At 38.9% G+C, this 19,712-nt stretch overlaps 1 protein-coding gene across 2 annotated transcripts in view; it reads right to left on the reverse strand.

Moving 5' to 3' along the window:
- The window catches only part of LRP1 (LDL receptor protein 1), a 1,015,507-nt gene that overhangs the window by 826,934 nt on the left and 168,861 nt on the right, over nucleotides 1-19,712 (reverse strand). For both annotated transcript variants that reach the window (XM_068367027.1, XM_068367026.1), the window contains exons 9-11: nucleotides 16,923-17,082; nucleotides 16,030-16,255; nucleotides 10,676-10,850 (exon numbers count right to left, since the gene is read on the reverse strand). In XM_068367027.1, the coding sequence (XP_068223128.1) occupies nucleotides 10,676-10,850; nucleotides 16,030-16,255; nucleotides 16,923-17,082 (561 nt within the window). The remainder of the gene's footprint in view (nucleotides 1-10,675; nucleotides 10,851-16,029; nucleotides 16,256-16,922; nucleotides 17,083-19,712) is intronic.

The raw sequence follows: 19,712 nt of genomic DNA on the forward strand, positions 1-19,712 counted from the left end.
CCTTTCAAGGTTGCCTCCTTCAGCTTTCTGTATCGTATTTAGAGCAGAGTTACTGGTTTCTTTACAACTAGAGAGAATGTGCGAGATGCTGTGCATGTACGCAGTGGACTTATTTTGTTAGTGTTAGAGTATTTACTAGACCCTACCTCTACCCTGCTTGAATTACCTGTGATGATCTAGTGTCCAAGCTCGCAAACAAACGGAACATGATGAAAATCATTGAGTTTAGTTGAAACTTCAAGCAACCCACCAAGGTTTAAGGGAATTATACAAAATGCCATGCCATCCACCTCTAATACGATATAATTTAGAAGCGCTTTACCATATGAAGGGATATTACCATTCAGACTATCTTATAGAGCAACCAGGATTGCAGCAAATGGATGGAGAGAGTAGGGTCAGAGTTACTATTATAAGAAAGGATTCACTGGGTTTCTGAACTTTAACAAAGAAAGCTGGCAATGTCAAGAGCTTATGAAGCTCATCACTATTGAAAGTTGGCTGAGTATGTGACGTGTTTAAAGGTGGAGGCTTATCATTACCGTCATCATCATCATCCCCACTACAATTAACGAACTTGGCTTTCCCCTGTACTAGTTCCCTTTAGTAATCTGCTTCAATATATATGAAGTAGATAGAACTTATATAATCAAGGCAGTATAAAGGATCACTGTTAATTTGGTCAGCAGCCATTGTCATGTACTTTCACATGAGAGGAGCCTTGAAGGAAATGCACTTTTCACAATACCTGTACAGGTAATTGTCGACTTACGACTGTTCGACTTTACGACCCCTTTTTAACGTTAATGACGTCACAAGTATGTCCGAAATAGTACACTAATAGAACAAATAGAACAAACTCTAGCTGCTAACTCATTCCTTACACCCGTTCTCACTCTCACCACTTCGTTCCTAACCCTATCTACTCGAGATACACCAGCCATACTCCTTAGACACTTCATCTCAAACACATTCAATTTCTGTCTCTCCATCACTTTCATTCCCCAAAGGTTACATAAGATGTAAAAAGGATATAATTCCACCTTTCAAGGTTGCCTCCTTCAGCTTTCTGTATCGTATTTAGAGCAGAGTTACTGGTTTCTTTACAACTAGAGAGAATGTGCGAGATGCTGTGCATGTACGCAGTGGACTTATTTTGTTAGTGTTAGAGTATTTACTAGACCCTACCTCTACCCTGCTTGAATTACCTGTGATGATCTAGTGTCCAAGCTCGCAAACAAACGGAACATGATGAAAATCATTGAGTTTAGTTGAAACTTCAAGCAACCCACCAAGGTTTAAGGGAATTATACAAAATGCCATGCCATCCATCTCTAATACGATATAATTTAGAAGCGCCTTACCATATGAAGGGATATTACCATTCAGACTATCTTATAGAGCAACCAGGATTGCAGCAAATGGAGAGAGTAGGGTCAGAGTTACTATTATAAGAAAGGATTCACTGGGTTTCTGAACTTTAACAAAGAAAGCTGGCAATGTCAAGAGCTTATGAAGCTCATCACTATTGAAAGTTGGCTGAGTATGTGACGTGTTTAAAGGTGGAGGCTTATCATTACCGTCATCATCATCATCCCCACTACAATTAACTAACTTGGCTTTCCCCTGTACTAGTTCCCTTTAGTAATCTGCTTCAATATATATGAAGTAGATAGAACTTATATAATCAAGGCAGTATAAAGGATCACTGTTAATTTGGTCAGCAGCCATTGTCATGTACTTTCACATGAGAGGAGCCTTGAAGGAAATGCACTTTTCACAATACCTGTACAGGTAATTGTCGACTTACGACTGTTCGACTTTACGACCCCTTTTTAACGTTGATGACGTCACAAGTATGTCCGAAATAGTACACTAATAGAACAAATAGAACAAACTCTAGCTGCTAACTCATTCCTTACACCCGTTCTCACTCTCACCACTTCGTTCCTAACCCTATCTACTCGAGATACACCAGCCATACTCCTTAGACACTTCATCTCAAACACATTCAATTTCTGTCTCTCCATCACTTTCATTCCCCAAAGGTTACATAAGATGTAAAAAGGATATAATTCCACCTTTCAAGGTTGCCTCCTTCAGCTTTCTGTATCGTATTTAGAGCAGAGTTACTGGTTTCTTTACAACTAGAGAGAATGTGCGAGATGCTGTGCATGTACGCAGTGGACTTATTTTGTTAGTGTTAGAGTATTTACTAGACCCTACCTCTACCCTGCTTGAATTACCTGTGATGATCTAGTGTCCAAGCTCGCAAACAAATGGAACATGATGAAAATCATTGAGTTTAGTTGAAACTTCAAGCAACCCACCAAGGTTTAAGGGAATTATACAAAATGCCATGCCATCCATCTCTAATACGATATAATTTAGAAGCGCTTTACCATATGAAGGGATATTACCATTCAGACTATCTTATAGAGCAACCAGGATTGCAGCAAATGGAGAGAGTAGGGTCAGAGTTACTATTATAAGAAAGGATTCACTGGGTTTCTGAACTTTAACAAAGAAAGCTGGCAATGTCAAGAGCTTATGAAGCTCATCACTATTGAAAGTTGGCTGAGTATGTGACGTGTTTAAAGGTGGAGGCTTATCATTACCGTCATCATCATCATCCCCACTACAATTAACTAACTTGGCTTTCCCCTGTACTAGTTCCCTTTAGTAATCTGCTTCAATATATATGAAGTAGATAGAACTTATATAATCAAGGCAGTATAAAGGATCACTGTTAATTTGGTCAGCAGCCATTGTCATGTACTTTCACATGAGAGGAGCCTTGAAGGAAATGCACTTTTCACAATACCTGTACAGGTAATTGTCGACTTACGACTGTTCGACTTTACGACCCCTTTTTAACGTTGATGACGTCACAAGTATGTCCGAAATAGTACACTAATAGAACAAATAGAACAAACTCTAGCTGCTAACTCATTCCTTACACCCGTTCTCACTCTCACCACTTCGTTCCTAACCCTATCTACTCGAGATACACCAGCCATACTCCTTAGACACTTCATCTCAAACACATTCAATTTCTGTCTCTCCATCACTTTCATTCCCCAAAGGTTACATAAGATGTAAAAAGGATATAATTCCACCTTTCAAGGTTGCCTCCTTCAGCTTTCTGTATCGTATTTAGAGCAGAGTTACTGGTTTCTTTACAACTAGAGAGAATGTGCGAGATGCTGTGCATGTACGCAGTGGACTTATTTTGTTAGTGTTAGAGTATTTACTAGACCCTACCTCTACCCTGCTTGAATTACCTGTGAGGATCTAGTGTCCAAGCTCGCAAACAAACGGAACATGATGAAAATCATTGAGTTTAGTTGAAACTTCAAGCAACCCACCAAGGTTTAAGGGAATTATACAAAATGCCATGCCATCCACCTCTAATACGATATAATTTAGAAGCGCTTTACCATATGAAGGGATATTACCATTCAGACTATCTTATAGAGCAACCAGGATTGCAGCAAATGGAGAGAGTAGGGTCAGAGTTACTATTATAAGAAAGGATTCACTGGGTTTCTGAACTTTAACAAAGAAAGCTGGCAATGTCAAGAGCTTATGAAGCTCATCACTATTGAAAGTTGGCTGAGTATGTGACGTGTTTAAAGGTGGAGGCTTATCATTACCGTCATCATCATCATCCCCACTACAATTAACTAACTTGGCTTTCCCCTGTACTAGTTCCCTTTAGTAATCTGCTTCAATATATATGAAGTAGATAGAACTTATATAATCAAGGCAGTATAAAGGATCACTGTTAATTTGGTCAGCAGCCATTGTCATGTACTTTCACATGAGAGGAGCCTTGAAGGAAATGCACTTTTCACAATACCTGTACAGGTAATTGTCGACTTACGACTGTTCGACTTTACGACCCCTTTTTAACGTTGATGACGTCACAAGTATGTCCGAAATAGTACACTAATAGAACAAATAGAACAAACTCTAGCTGCTAACTCATTCCTTACACCCGTTCTCACTCTCACCACTTCGTTCCTAACCCTATCTACTCGAGATACACCAGCCATACTCCTTAGACACTTCATCTCAAACACATTCAATTTCTGTCTCTCCATCACTTTCATTCCCCAAAGGTTACATAAGATGTAAAAAGGATATAATTCCACCTTTCAAGGTTGCCTCCTTCAGCTTTCTGTATCGTATTTAGAGCAGAGTTACTGGTTTCTTTACAACTAGAGAGAATGTGCGAGATGCTGTGCATGTACGCAGTGGACTTATTTTGTTAGTGTTAGAGTATTTACTAGACCCTACCTCTACCCTGCTTGAATTACCTGTGATGATCTAGTGTCCAAGCTCGCAAACAAACGGAACATGATGAAAATCATTGAGTTTAGTTGAAACTTCAAGCAACCCACCAAGGTTTAAGGGAATTATACAAAATGCCATGCCATCCACCTCTAATACGATATAATTTAGAAGCGCTTTACCATATGAAGGGATATTACCATTCAGACTATCTTATAGAGCAACCAGGATTGCAGCAAATGGATGGAGAGAGTAGGGTCAGAGTTACTATTATAAGAAAGGATTCACTGGGTTTCTGAACTTTAACAAAGAAAGCTGGCAATGTCAAGAGCTTATGAAGCTCATCACTATTGAAAGTTGGCTGAGTATGTGACGTGTTTAAAGGTGGAGGCTTATCATTACCGTCATCATCATCATCCCCACTACAATTAACTAACTTGGCTTTCCCCTGTACTAGTTCCCTTTAGTAATCTGCTTCAATATATATGAAGTAGATAGAACTTATATAATCAAGGCAGTATAAAGGATCACTGTTAATTTGGTCAGCAGCCATTGTCATGTACTTTCACATGAGAGGAGCCTTGAAGGAAATGCACTTTTCACAATACCTGTACAGGTAATTGTCGACTTACGACTGTTCGACTTTACGACCCCTTTTTAACATTGATGACGTCACAAGTATGTCCGAAATAGTACACTAATAGAACAAATATTTCCTGGAAAATAAACTTTTTTCTTGTATAAAAATGAACTGATTTATTTTTGATAAGTTGATATTTTCTTTTATTAATAATATACAGTATCCATTTTCAGTGAAAAATACATTAAGAAAAGTTTTAATATCTGTCGATTTCATATCATATGCCTGGTGATGTCATATACCGGCGGTAAGCGAGCGGGCAATAGAGTAATTTCCTTCCAATAGGCTAACAATTAGTCTTAGTATTCCCATTAATGAAATATCAAGTAACATTGCAGAGTATTTCATAGGTCTATATCAGTTGTTATGAGTACTGCTTAGCGTAAATTTGGTTGGTTCTACGCTAGTTTTATTTCATCTCTGATAATAGATCTACTGTATATCTATCTAATGGAAGTACACTAATAGGACAAATATTTTCTTAGAAATATATTTTATTTTACACCATAAAAGTGAAATAATTTTGCTTGGTAACTTAGTATTTTCTTTCATTTCTTGCAAGAAAAAAAAAGTTTTACAAATTTCACAAGTCATGCTTTGTCCAGTTCACATCACATGTCCTGTGACATCCTATTTCAAGCGGAAGGCGCACTAGCAAACCAAATTATTTCCTTTCGGAGTGTTACCAAATTATTTCCTTTCGGAGTGTTACCAAATAATCTTATCATTCCCATCATTAGAATATTGAGTGAGGATATGAAGTGTTTCAATGGCCTGTATCAGTTGGTATGAGAATATGGTAGTACTATTTACTGTAAATTTAAGAAAAGAAGTCTGATGGCGTCATATTTTTGGCAAAAGACAAATCGCAAATCAAGTTATTTTCTTTTGATACGTAACTGAATAATACTGTATTAGTATTCCCAAAATTAAACCATTGAGTAATGATACAAAGAACTTCTAATAATGTCTATAGAAATATGAAGATTAGACAGTGAATTAAAAATCTAAATACGGAGAGAGAGAGAGAGAGAGAGAGAGAGAGAGAGAGAGAGAGAGAGAGAGAGAGAGAGAGAGAGAGAGAGAGAGAGAGAGAGTGTGTGTGTGTGTGAGTGTGTGTGTGTGTGTGTTACAAGGTGTTACATGGATTTTGGATGTCTCCAACACTTTTTAGTCCATCCGCGGAGACTCCATCTGCTCTTTGGAAGAGGGATTTTGTTCAAGCATTTAGAGACTTCTTATGATCTTGTCTAACTTATTCTTGAACACGTTTACTGTATTTACTATTTTGTATGTAAAGAAACTGCCATATTGAGTGGTATTATATCTTTTCAATTCCAGTCTATATCCATTATCTCTGGACTCATTAGTGACAATCGTGAATAGATTGTTGTAATCTACATTTATTATTACTTTAATAATTTTAAACGCCTGTATTAACTGTCCCCTTGGTCAACGAGTTTGTATATCAAATAAGTTCAAACGTTCCATCCTCCGTCTATATCCAAATTGCCTTAGTGTTGAAACTAGTTTGGTGGTCCTAGCTTGTACTGCTTCCAATCTATCTATATCCTTCTGGATATTTGGAGCCCAGAATTGGACTCTGTATTCTAGATGGGGTCTTACTAGTGATGTGTAAAGCTGCAGTACAAATGTCCTTGTTTCTATATCTGAATTGTCTCTTTATGCAACTTATTAGTTTGTGTGCTTTCTTTTCAGCTTTTATGCTCTGTTTGAGAGAGAGAGAGAGAGAGAGAGAGAGAGAGAGAGAGAGAGAGAGAGAGAGAGAGAGAGAGAGAGAGAGAGAGAGAGCTGATCTATATTTAAATTGTCTCTTTATGTAACCTATTAGTTTGTGTGCTTTCTTTTCAGCTTTTATGCTCTGTGAGAGAGAGAGAGAGAGAGAGAGAGAGAGAGAGAGAGAGAGAGAGAGAGAGAGAGAGAGAGAGAGAGAGAGAGAGAGAGAGAGAGAGCTGATCTCAACCAAAGGTAAAAAAAAGGTGATTACTGTTGATTGTTATAATGCTTCCAAAATAGAAAAAGAGATTATAAAAATGCTGTAAGAGAATATATCTTATGAAACAAGAAAATGACATAATGAAATATAGTAAGAAAATATTCAAAAAGTATGACTTGGATGATTGCCATATCATGAATCAGCATAATAAATCTACGGAAACTTTACTTCTTAATTTCGACATTACATCCAGATCAGCTTACGGTCCCAATCTCGATCGCAAGTCGAAAACTACCTATACAGTATTATCTAAATCGCAGCATTGTCCCTGACATGATACACCAAAGTAATGTAGATAATTAACTTCCAAAAAAATTTCCATGCACACTGAATGCATTAATTGCCAAGAAAATCAGAGGAAGATATCTTATTGTGAAGTAATAAGTGAATAATCTGAAGGAAACTAATATAAGTCTGATCAGTACCAGACTGGAGAATCTGAGGAGGAAAAAATAATGGAGTGTCAGTTACAACTTACCACTAAATGCTCCTTCCTTTAATACATACATACATATACCAAGGCCCTTCCCCCAATTTTAGGGGGTAGCCGACATCAACAAATGAAACAAAACAAAAAGGGGACCTCTATTCTCTACGTTCCTCCCAGCCTGACAAGGGACTCAACCGAGTTCAGCTGGTACTGCTAGGGTGCCACAGCCCACCCTCCCCCGTTATCCACCATAGATGAAGCTTCATTATGCTGAATCCCCTACTGCTGCTACCTCTGCAGTCATCTAAGGCACCAGAGGAAGCAGCAGGGCCTACTGGAACTGCGTCACAATCGCTCGCCATTCATTTCTATTTCTAGCACGCTCTCTTGCCTCTCTCACATCTATCCTCCTATCACCCAGAGCTTCCTTCACTCCATCCATCCACCCAAACCTTGGCCTTCCTCTTGTACTTCTCCCATCAACTCTTGCATTCATCACCTTCTTTAGCAGACAGCCATTTTCCATTCTCTCAACATGGCAAAACCACCTCAACACATTCATAGCCACTCTAGCTGCTAACTCATTCCTTACACCCGTTCTCACCCTCACCACTTCGTTCCTAACCCTATCTACTTGAGATACAACAGCCAGCCATACTCCTTAGACACTTCATCTCAAACACATTCAATTTCTGTCTCTCCATCACTTTCATTCCCCAAAACTCCGATCCATACATTACTGTTGGTTCAATCACTTTCTCATACAGAACTCTCTTTACATTCATGCCCAACCCTCTATTTTTTACTACTCCCTTAACTGCTCCCAACACTTTGAAACCTTCATTCACTCTCTGACGTATATCTGCTTCCACTCCACCATTTCCTGCAACAACAGACCCCAAGTACTTAAACTGATTCACCTCCTCAAGTAACTCTCCATTCAATATGACATTCAACCTTGCACCACCTTCCCTTCTCGTACATCTCATAACCTTACTCTTACCCACATTAACTCTCATCTTCCTTCTCTCACACACCCTTCCAAATTCTGTCACTAATCGATCATGCTTCTCTTCTGTGTCTGCAACCAGTACAGTATCATCCGCAAACAACAATTGATTTACCTCCCATTCATGGTCATTCTCGTCTATCAGTTTTAATCCTCGTCCAAGCACTCGAGCATTCACCTCTCTCATCAACATACAAGTTAAACAACCACGGCGACATCGCACATCCCTGTCTCAGCCACACTCTCACCGGAAACCAATCGCTCACTTCATTACCTATCCTAACACATGCTTTACTACCTTTGTAGAAACATTTCACTGCTTGCAACAACGTTCCACCAACTCCATATAACCTCATCACATTCCACATTGCTTCCCTATCAACTCTATCATACGCTTTCTCCAGATCCATAAACGCAACATACACCTCATTACCTTTTGCTAAATATTTCTCGTATATCTGCCTAACTGTAAAAATCTGATTCATACAACCCCTACCTCTTCTAAAACCACCCTGTACTTCTAAGATTGCATTCTCTGTTTTATCCTTAATCCTATTAATCATTACTCTACCATACACTTTTCTAACTACACTCAACAAACTAATACCTCTTGAATTACAACACTCATGCACATCTCCCTTACCCTTATATAGTGGTACAATACAGGCACGAACCCAATCGACTGGTACCATTGACAACACAAAACACATATTAAACAATCTCACCAACCATTCAAGTACAGTCACACTCCCTTCCTTCAACATCTCAGCTCTCACACCATCCATACCAGATGCTTTTCCTACTCTCGTTTCATCTAGTGCTCTCCTCACTTCCTCTATCGTAATCTCTCTCTCATTCTCATCTCCCATCACCGGCACCTCAACACCTGCAACAGCAATTATATCTGCCTCCCTATTATCCTCAACATTTAGTAAACTTTCAAAATATTCTGCCCACCTTTTCCTTGCCTCCTCTCCTTTTAACAACCTTCCATTTCCATCTTTCACTGTCTCTTCAATTCTTGAGCCAGCCTTCCTTACTCTCTTCACCTCTTTCCAAAACTTCCTATTCTCTTTATATGAATGACCCAATCCCTGACCCCACCTCAGGTCAGGTGCCCTCTTTGTCTCACGTACCTTGCACTTTACTTCCACATTTTTCTCTCTATATCTTTCATACTTCTCTATACTATTACTCTGCAGCCATTCTTCAAAAGCCCTCTTTTTCTCTTCCACTTTTACCTTCACTCCTTCATTCCACCTTTCACTGCCCTTCCTCATGCTGCCTCCAACAACCATCTTGCCACACACATCACTTGCAATCCCAACAAAATTTTCTTTTACTAACTTCCACTCCTCCTCTAAATTACCAGTTTCTCTTACTTTCACTTCGTCATATGCCATTTTCAACCTTTCCTGATATTTACTTCTTACCCCCGGTTTTATTAGCTCTTCAACCCTCACTAGCTCCCTTTTACATCCACCTACTCTATTCCCCCACTCTTTTGCTACAACTAATTTTCCTTCCACCAAAAAATGATCAGACATACCGTTAGCCATACCCCTAAACACGTGCACTTCTTTCAATCTTCCAAACATTCTTTTAGTTATCAACACAGAATCCTTTAATAGTGCATGTGTTTATTGATTGGGAAGAAAATGGGAAAATTTTCTAATTTTACAAGTTACAGTTGATTAAATCAAGCTTCTGGAGAAGCAATATGAACATCAAGGGAGGCTCATAGAAACAACGTGGGTACTGTATGCTGTCATTAAAAGCCAAGAGCATGGGTCGAGAGATGAAGAAACCAATGTTGAGTATTACTCATCATACATTAAAATGAACATAAAACAGCAACAGGATTGCTAATGAGAGAGAGAGAGAGAGAGAGAGAGAGAGAGAGAGAGAGAGAGAGAGAGAGAGAGAGAGAGAGAGAGAGAGAGAGAGAGAGAGAGAGAGAGAGAATATGATCATGTACTGTTTTATAATAAGAATATTAGCATAATATTGAAAAGAGGGAAGAGAGGTATGTGATCTGACTTCCACCTGAGGAAGTCTCTTTGTTTTCTACATCAATAACATCTGTATAATAAATGAACATACAATTTCTTACTCAAATTGAAGTTTAAGAATAAGTAAAGCAGTTGTTTGACATGGTAACCACATATAAAATAAAGACTTCTACTTAGTTGAGAACAAAATATTTTCATGGCTAAACATAATTCATCTTGGTAACTTCATGTACTGTATTAGAAAATCATGTAAAATCAAATTTGAACTTACCATCTGGTTGTCTTTGCCGATGAAATACATGTACGTGCATTGGTTCTGAAAAATTTGTGTGAAACTCGGTGACATTATGGCTGTTAAATCTATTTATTGTCTTAATTGTATCATCCCTCCAACTCGTAACGTAGACATAATTTTCCAAAAGTGAAACGCCATATGGTCGCTCATCCTGAAAATTGAGAATAAGAATAAAATATTATAAGATGATTTTAGAAGTGAATCAAGTATTTTTCATAAAAACATCAGATGAGTGAAGTATTTTTCATAAAAACATCAGTTACATAAATTCGTCATTTGCAGTTTCAAATTTCCTCAGGTAGTTTTCTGTGTCCTGACAGAATATAGTAACAAATTCTTAGTATATTTAATTTACTTTTTCCTAACTATACTTACCATGAACTACATTCATAGGAGGTTCTTGGAATCTCCCAGTCACAACCAGAAAAATCCAGATAGGCCTCACCCCCCCCCCAGTACCCAAATCCCAAAGTGGAAGGATGCAACCCTTCACGACGTCCAACACTCTGGCCACGTCCTACTCTGGAACTCGTAGGGGCTGAGGGGGGTATATCTGCTCGAAGCTCTTCAGGAGCAGCAGACTGAAGGGAGTTAAGGCGTACATGTACGCGTCCAGACCATCCCACGGATACTGGAAGGCACCATCCATGACTGCTGCAGGGTCTGTGACTGGCAAACATAACACTGAGAGCTTCGTGTTGAGTCTCATTGTGAAAAGGTCCAGGGAAGGGAAACCCCACATGGATATCAGCTGATTTACTACTATTGTGTGGAGAGACCATTCGTATCTATCACCTGGCCCCTCCCGTTGAGCCCGTCCGTCAATACGTTTCTTCTTCCTGATATGTACTTTGCCATCAGAGATGTTCCCGTGTCTGCAGCCTACCCCAGGATTTCTTCTGTAAGGTTACAGAGTGGACGGAACTTAAGGCCAACCTGTTTCTTGATGTAGGCCACCACTGGGGTGCTGTTGCAAATTAGGGCTACCACCCTCCCTGGGAGCAGACTTTCCAGGACTGAAGTGCCTTCTGAACTGCCCAAAGTTCCAGGTCGTTAATGTGCAGAGCATTCTCCTTAGGGGTCCAAGTCCCTGACTGGGACTCTTCGAGCAGATGAGTCCCCTATCCCTCAGATGCGTCTGTGAGCAACGGAGGAGGGTCCTGTAGAGAGACTCCCTTCAGGGTGTTTCTTCAGTCTATCCACCACTGAAGCGACCCCCTGGTTGACTGGGACGGAGGAAACTTGCCGAGGACGTTCCCTAACGGATGCTTAGAATTGCTGCAGATGTCTCACTGGACCGGCTGGAGCTTGATCCTGCCCTTAGGCACTAACTTCTCCAGGGACACCAGGTGCCCCACTAGATGCTGGCAGTTCACGTCGGATGCCGGGGACCCCTGAAGAAACGGGAAGACAACTACGTCCAACATGTCGAGCTAGTCCCCCGCCAGAAAGGACCTGGATACCACCATACAGATCTTTATCTCCAGGTATACCATCTTTGTCGATGGGGACATCTGGGACTTCTTCCGGTTAAACATTAACCGCAGTTTCTCGCAGAGCACCAGATGCTCATCCCTCTGCTCCAAGCCCTCCCTTGAGGAAGAAGTAACAACCAGTCATCCAGTTGCTGCAGGAGTCTGATACCTTTCTTGTGGCCCCACTGAGAAACTAGGGCGAAGACTCTGGTGAACACCTGTGAGACACAAGCCAAAGCAGAGAGTGCAAAACTGGAGGACGTATTTCCCCCACTTGACCCACAGGAACTCCCTGCTGGATGGGTACACTGGAACCTAGAAATATACATCCTTCAGGTGCAGGATGTAGTCCTCTTCCCTGATGGTTGCCAGGACTGTCCTTGGAGTCTCCTTCTTGAAGGGCAATTTGTGAATGAATTTGTTGAGGGGGGACAGATCTATCACCTGTCTCCAACCGTCAGTGGCCTTCTCCACCAGGATGAGGCAACGGAAAAAGAATGGTGAGTCGTCGTATGCCTTTTGGATGGCACCTTTCTGTAGCATCCCCACCACCTCCGCTTTTAGGGCCCTGCTCTGAAGCTGGTCCTTTGGTTGAATGGAGGAAGCCTCCGGCCTCTGATGAGAGGAGGGAGTGTGTCCTGGAAAGGGATATGGCAGCCTTCCCTCATGATTTACACTGTCCAAGGGTCGGCCCCGTAATAGGCCCAAGTCCGCCAATTTGTCAAGAGACAGCCCCCTACCCGCAGAGTCTGAAGGGGAGGGGGAGTCCCCAGCCCTACCACTTCTTGGGTGAGCAAGCGTAAGGTCTAAAAAACCAGCAGTAATCCAAACTTAAACAGACAAAACACCATGAATTACTTAAGCAAAGGAAAACTATAAGTAGTAGTTTCTAAAAATGCTGAAAATATATGGGCTATACAATAGCTTCTGAGGACAAATCAGAGTCCTTCTTCTTTGTCTATATCTTTTCCCAGGATGTAGACAAAGAAGAAGGACTCTGATTTGTCCCCAGAAGCTACTGTATAGCCCATATATGTTCAGCCTTTTTAGAAACTACTATTTATAGTTTTCCTTTGCTTAAGTAATTCATGGTGTTTTGTCTGTTTAATTTTGGATTACTGAGGACAAATCAGAGTCCAATGGTTTTGAAATAGAAAGTTTTTTAAAAATACTGAAAATATATGGGCTATACAGTAGCTTCTAAGGACAAATCAAGAGTCCATTGGGTTTGAAATAGAAAGTTTTTGAAATTCATCAACACAAAAATGGCTAAAGCCAGCCATACACGCAGAGGACTGACCGTACGGTTTGTCCCTAAGGACTAGATCGATGCTCCAATCCTGTGAGAAATGCCCACACTCACTACGGACTAGCCTGCTTAGTTCAAGAGGATTGGGCAACCAGGATAGGCCTACATGGTTACGTTTTTGGTACTTGTTAACTGAATTTGGTGTGTTACCGGGTATCAAGTACAATTGGTAGCCTACATCTAATTTTGAAAATGCCAAATTTTGGTACTTTTTACTTACTTTATTTTTCATATAATATAAATCTATACAATCTGACTTGAAATAATCATATAAAGGAACATGATAGGTATTCTCTGTCTGCTTCTACGTAGTGATTTGTCCGCTACGGTGTTAATGTACTTTCTCTTGAAGTCATTATAGGATTACCTTTTCCGTTTATCCTCATTAATCCGAGAGTCCAAGTGTCTCCTGGGAGGAATATACTAAATGAATTTTTAGACCTTTCTGGAGATTATCTCATGCTGAAGCACTACTGCACTTTTAATTAGGCGTACTTGTTTTCACGTTAATTTACAGAAATTTTAAAACGATTGCGTTTATACAGGCAGAGAGAAAATGAGAGAAAGATACTGTATACATAAGTTAATACAATCATCAGTAGCTAATTCATTTATCCTCTATCCATATTTTACATTTTGTTTTTTCCTATAAAGAGAATCCATAATACTTTATCAGAATATTAATTTTTTTCCTTTTGTCTCAGTATCTGTTTATTACCAGAATACAAGATACTATTGCACGAATTACGCAGAATACTGTGATGTTTTAAAGATAAAATATACTGTACTACGAAAACTGAGAAGAAATTTAAGGAAATTATAACTTGGTGAATGAAAATGTGAGGGGAAACCTAAAATAAAAAGAAATGAAATGCATAACATTACAAACTTGTGAAATGCAATCAGTTCATTTTAATAATATAAAAAGTGCTCTGATCAAGGGACGAAGTATGGAATACTGTATGTGTCAAAATAGGTGAGTCAACCCCATCAGCATGCTAGACTGTGCCCACACTCACGAGACTGGCGGGCCATACTGCCAATCGTGACGGGATTAGCCTGTCCGGTCAAACATGCTGATAGGATGAGAGGACAGGCTAGTCGTGTCGGGTTTGTCCTGTTTACCCCCCCATACATGCAATCAAATCAACACACCAATCCTTTGTGTATGGCCTGCTTAAAAGTGGCCTTAAACACAACACTCACTCACTCACACACTCACTCACACTCTCTCTCTCTCTCTCTCTATGGCCTGCTTAAAAGTGGCCTTAAACACAACACTCACTCACTCACTCACTCACTCACTCACTCACTCACTCACTCACTCACTCACTCACTCTCTCTCTCTCTCTCTCTCTCTCTCTCTCTCTCTCTCTCTCTCTCTCTCTCTCTCTCTCTCTCTCTCTCTCTCTCTCCACCACTACTAGAGTTCAGTGAGGTCAAAGTTACTCTGAAAAAAATCAATTATGTATTGATTTTGGATGGTAAAATAAAAACGGGGCCTAAGGAATCAGAAATAGGAATATTATTAGTGAAGGCTCACCATAAAGAAAAAGAGCTACTAAGCTAAAAACCAATCCCTTATCTAAGAAGTTAAAGTAAAAAAGAGGTCCAATACTTAGTCGTATAACCTAATCTTGCCGCAAAATCTGTCTTAACAGCATGTCCATGTGGAGTGAAGTTGCATGGAAGGATGGTTAGAAGGAAGACTTTGCTGGAACTATAAGCGTTTACATAGGTCCCTTTTCCTGTATGATCAGTGAAAAACACTGACATCTAAAAGTCAAATATTAATATAAAGGACATAAAACTGAGAAAACACTGCCAAAACTCTATTAACAGGTGACAATTTGCTGTTTTCCTTTTGTTTTATTCATATGTCAAATTTTCATATTCAATACCTAGAAGTAACAAAGATTAACTTTACACTGATTTCCTATGGAAATTGAGTGTAAAAGCAGAAACGAATAGTAAACTGGAAAAGAAGAAGATAAAAATAAGAAAGATTAATAAACAATTTTAATTAGAAAATTGTTCATTTCAATACGAACTTGAGTTACATAGCTTCAAAGGATAGAGATGGGCGACTCCTAGGTGAGTACTGAAATAATTATCGAATATAACAGACAGGATAATTGTCAATGCTTCAGTCAGCAGTGTCTATATTAGATCCAAATGGAACATGCATGAGCTATTGATCTTCTTTCTGGTACACAAAAGGTGTGGGTCCAGGTACATTAGAGACAATGAATGAGTGCTTCATGTGATAATAGTCAATATCACTAAGCAAATAAGCTGGACAAATCCTGTTATGTTAGTTTTCAGCTTTACAATCTCAAAAGCACTGAAGGGAATAATTAGTTGGGACCAGTGGACCCAGGAAGCAGTGCATGAACTATGTCTTGGAGATTGGGTACATTGGAAACTGTGAATGAGTACCTTATATGAGTGATGGGGTTGTGATGAAATTAATATCTTTTGACAACGGTAACTTGGATAATTAATACAGTATTCTAAATAAAAGGAAAACCCAACATTGTACTTACAGATTTAAGTTTGATGATGATTCTTCTGTTTTCTCCATTGTAATCTACTCTCTCCACATGACTTAAATAACCGTCAACCCAATATACATGTTTATTTGGGTAATCAATAGATACACCAAATGGATAAACAATTTTCTTGAAAACTATAGACATTCTTTGAGTCCCATCCATCAATGCACGCTCAAGCTTCGGTTCAGTCATGCCCCAGTTGGTAAAAAACATGTAACTGCAAAAGAAAAATAATTGACAATATTAACATTTATGAGATTTTAGTACTAGATTATATAGCAAAGTACAGTGATCTCTCTCTTTCCGATGGTTTGACGTAAGTCAGTTTCGAATTTACGTTGCTCTTCCTTTCGTATCAAATACAAACATAAAATCCACATTACACTGTTTTACCTGACCTTGCGTCAGAGTTTCTATGGCATAAATAACAAAAAAGTCCTGTTCTGTACAATACTGAACTTCACATGGAGGATTAGTAAGGTATGTACAGTCTCTCATTATAAAATGATAGCAGGTTCTCAGTACTTTTCCATGTTCGGTATGTGTATGGGGAACATTTAAGTCACTTCATAGGGCAAAAATCTGACCTATGTCGAGTCTCTGGGAACCAATTAACAATGCAGGGTGGTGTATTACTGTACATATCCCATGAATACAAAAGTATAGATATCCCAGTTTAGTATTGAAAGTTAAAACATACATGAGGTCATTTACAGGGATTGATATTATAAGGTCTCTATGAAAGTACCATAACATTTCTAAAGGATCCAATACATCCTGACAAAAAAATATATTTGAACACTAACAAGAGTATACAGTATTTAGAAACCTTTTAATTAATGTAAGCTAGCTTTTCAATAAAGGAATGAGCAAGATTATCTTACCCAGAGCCTGGATCAAGAGCAATGCCTCGAGGTTCATTAAGGACAACATCCATCAAAGTAATGCATACTTTCATGGTTGAGTTGCACATGAATATCATTTCTCTTCGGTCTAATATATACCAATTACCAGTTACCCAGTCTCTAGCGATGTCATGAACATCTGAAATAAAATGTTGACTATATAAAAATATATTTAACATATTAATCTACATATGGTTAAAACATCAGTATTTAAATAAAAGCAATTTATATATCATAACAAATATACACTAAATGTTTATCTGGAATAGCTTTGGTGAATAGATTTTACAGCATTCCTTTTGTAAAATAAAGTACAATAATGATAAAATAAATATCTACTCTGCTCTAGGGCCAGTGTTTCCACATGCACAGCAAATACTCAAGTGTGCATAATACCCCTATCACACCTACACACAGATGCCGTGGATAGCTGTGTAGAGTTACAGACGTGACATTACAGAGACAAGCCACCTTGCACTTGGAAAGTATGCAAGAGCTAGAGATAAGAAAAGAATAATGTAGAGCCAGAAAGAAGATTTGAACATATATCTGTACTTTCCTTCAGCAAAGAAACTACGAACGCTGCGGATAGAGTACAGATCATGGTGGAGGCAGTGCAGTGAGATTACGAAACCAGCATGTACAAAATATTTTGTTCTCCCACACAGATTGGCCAATCTGCTGGAGCAAGCAATTACTTTAAATTCGGTTACATATGTTGGTAGATCCCAGCGAATATAAACAAGAATGCCTAGGACACAATACCCATACAGAAGAGATCCCTTGCAGATCTCAGAGGATACTCTATCAGCAGCATCCATGCATAGGTCTAATAGAGGTTTACAGACAACCAACAAGTTCAGGCACTATTAAAACTTGTCACAATACCCCCAATGTAGGAATTATCGGCAATCAATGCCACAGCATCCATGAGAACCAATTTTAATACTGGAGACAATGCTACTTGCGCCAAGCTGCCATCTTTGACACTCAAGAATGAGAATTGAGAATCATATATCCCTTTGCCTACTCAAGACTAGGGAAGAAAAGTCTTGGAGACACCACAGCACCTCAAATTAAGTTTTTTCTTCATCAAAACCACTTTCTTCAGGTTAATGTGTCATGTAGTCTTCAAAGACTAACACCAGAGCAATAACTGGGCAGATTCATGTACCATACTGGACAACAATCTATGACCAAGCAAAACAACTCAATCATGTACAGTATGTATAAGTGAGAAGAAAAATTAACAAGTCCGACATTTACCTCATAAGGAAAAACTCGAGAAGCTAGATGCCTGGCTATATACTTCTGTTGAGGGACCTGGTTGGTGTGCCTTCTCTTCTATCATATTTCCCCTCATAGAAGCTACAAACAAGTCACTTACTACATATGTATGGAGTTGTTTCAGGTGTCTAGACCGACCCCTAAGGCTCTGATGTCCTGAAATTGCATATTAGGGAAAATGCCAATGAGTAAGCAATCTTGCTAACATCGTGGGTTTTTAGGGATGGAGAGGATCTGATTTCTTGATAAGGGTCCCTGGAATATGGATATCCCCTGTAGAAAGGTACATGTTGCTCTAGATATAATGAAAGTTTATCTTTTGAAAATGTGGATCTTTGCAGGCATATTTGCAAGGTAGATATCAGATAGGTTATTATCCCTGAGTAAGACTATAAGAAGCCTTTCATTTTTGGCAGACCAGGAGTCAGAATTAGGTGATGGACAAGAATTATTATTATTATTATTACTAGCCAAGCTACAACCCTAGTTGGAAAAGCAGGATGCTATAAGCCCAGGGGCTCCAACAGGGAAAAAATAGCCCAGTGAGGAAAGGAAATAAGGAAATAAATAAATGATGAGAATAAATTAACAATATATCATTCTAAAAACAGTAACAGCATCAAAACAGATATGTCCTATATAAACTATTAACAACGTCAAAAACAGATATGTCATATATAAACAATAAAAAGACTCATGTCAGCCTGGTCAACATAAAAACATTTGCTCCAACTTTGAACTTTTGAAGTTCTACTGATTCAACTACTCGATTAGGAAGATCATTCCACAACTTGGTAACAGCTGGAATAAAACTTCTAGAATACTGTGTAGTATTGAGCCTCATGATGGAGAAGGCCTGGCTATTAGAATTAACTGCCTGCCTAGTATTACAAACAGGATAGAATTGTCAAGGGAGATCTGAATGTAATGGATGGTCAGAGTTATGAAAAATCTTATGCAAAATGCATAATGAACTAATTGAACAACGGTGCCAAAGATTGATATCTAGATCAGGAAAAAGAAATTTAATAGACCGTAAGTTTCTGTCCAACAAATTAAGATGAGAATCAGCAGCTGAACACCAGACAGGAGAACAATACTCAAAGCAAAGTAGAATGAAAGAATTAAAACACTTCTTCAGAATAGATTGATCACCAAAAATCTTGTAAGACTTTCTCAATAAGCCAATTTTTTGTGCAATTGAAGAAGACACAGACCTAATGTGTTTTTCAAAAGTAAATTTGCTGTCGAGAATCACACCTAAAATTTTAAAAGTCATACAAATTTAAAGAAACATTATCAATACTGAGATCCAGATGTTGAGGAGCCACCGTCCTTGACCTACTTACAATCATACTTTGAGTTTTGTTAGGATTCAACTTCATACCCCATATTTGCACCATGCACTAATCTTAGCTAAATCTCTATTAAGGGATTCACCAACCACAGATCTACGTTCAGGGGATGGAATTCATGCAAAGA

This window comes from Palaemon carinicauda, chromosome 44 (assembly GCF_036898095.1).
Source record: "Palaemon carinicauda isolate YSFRI2023 chromosome 44, ASM3689809v2, whole genome shotgun sequence".
In the NCBI taxonomy this organism is placed as follows: domain Eukaryota; kingdom Metazoa; phylum Arthropoda; class Malacostraca; order Decapoda; family Palaemonidae; genus Palaemon; species Palaemon carinicauda.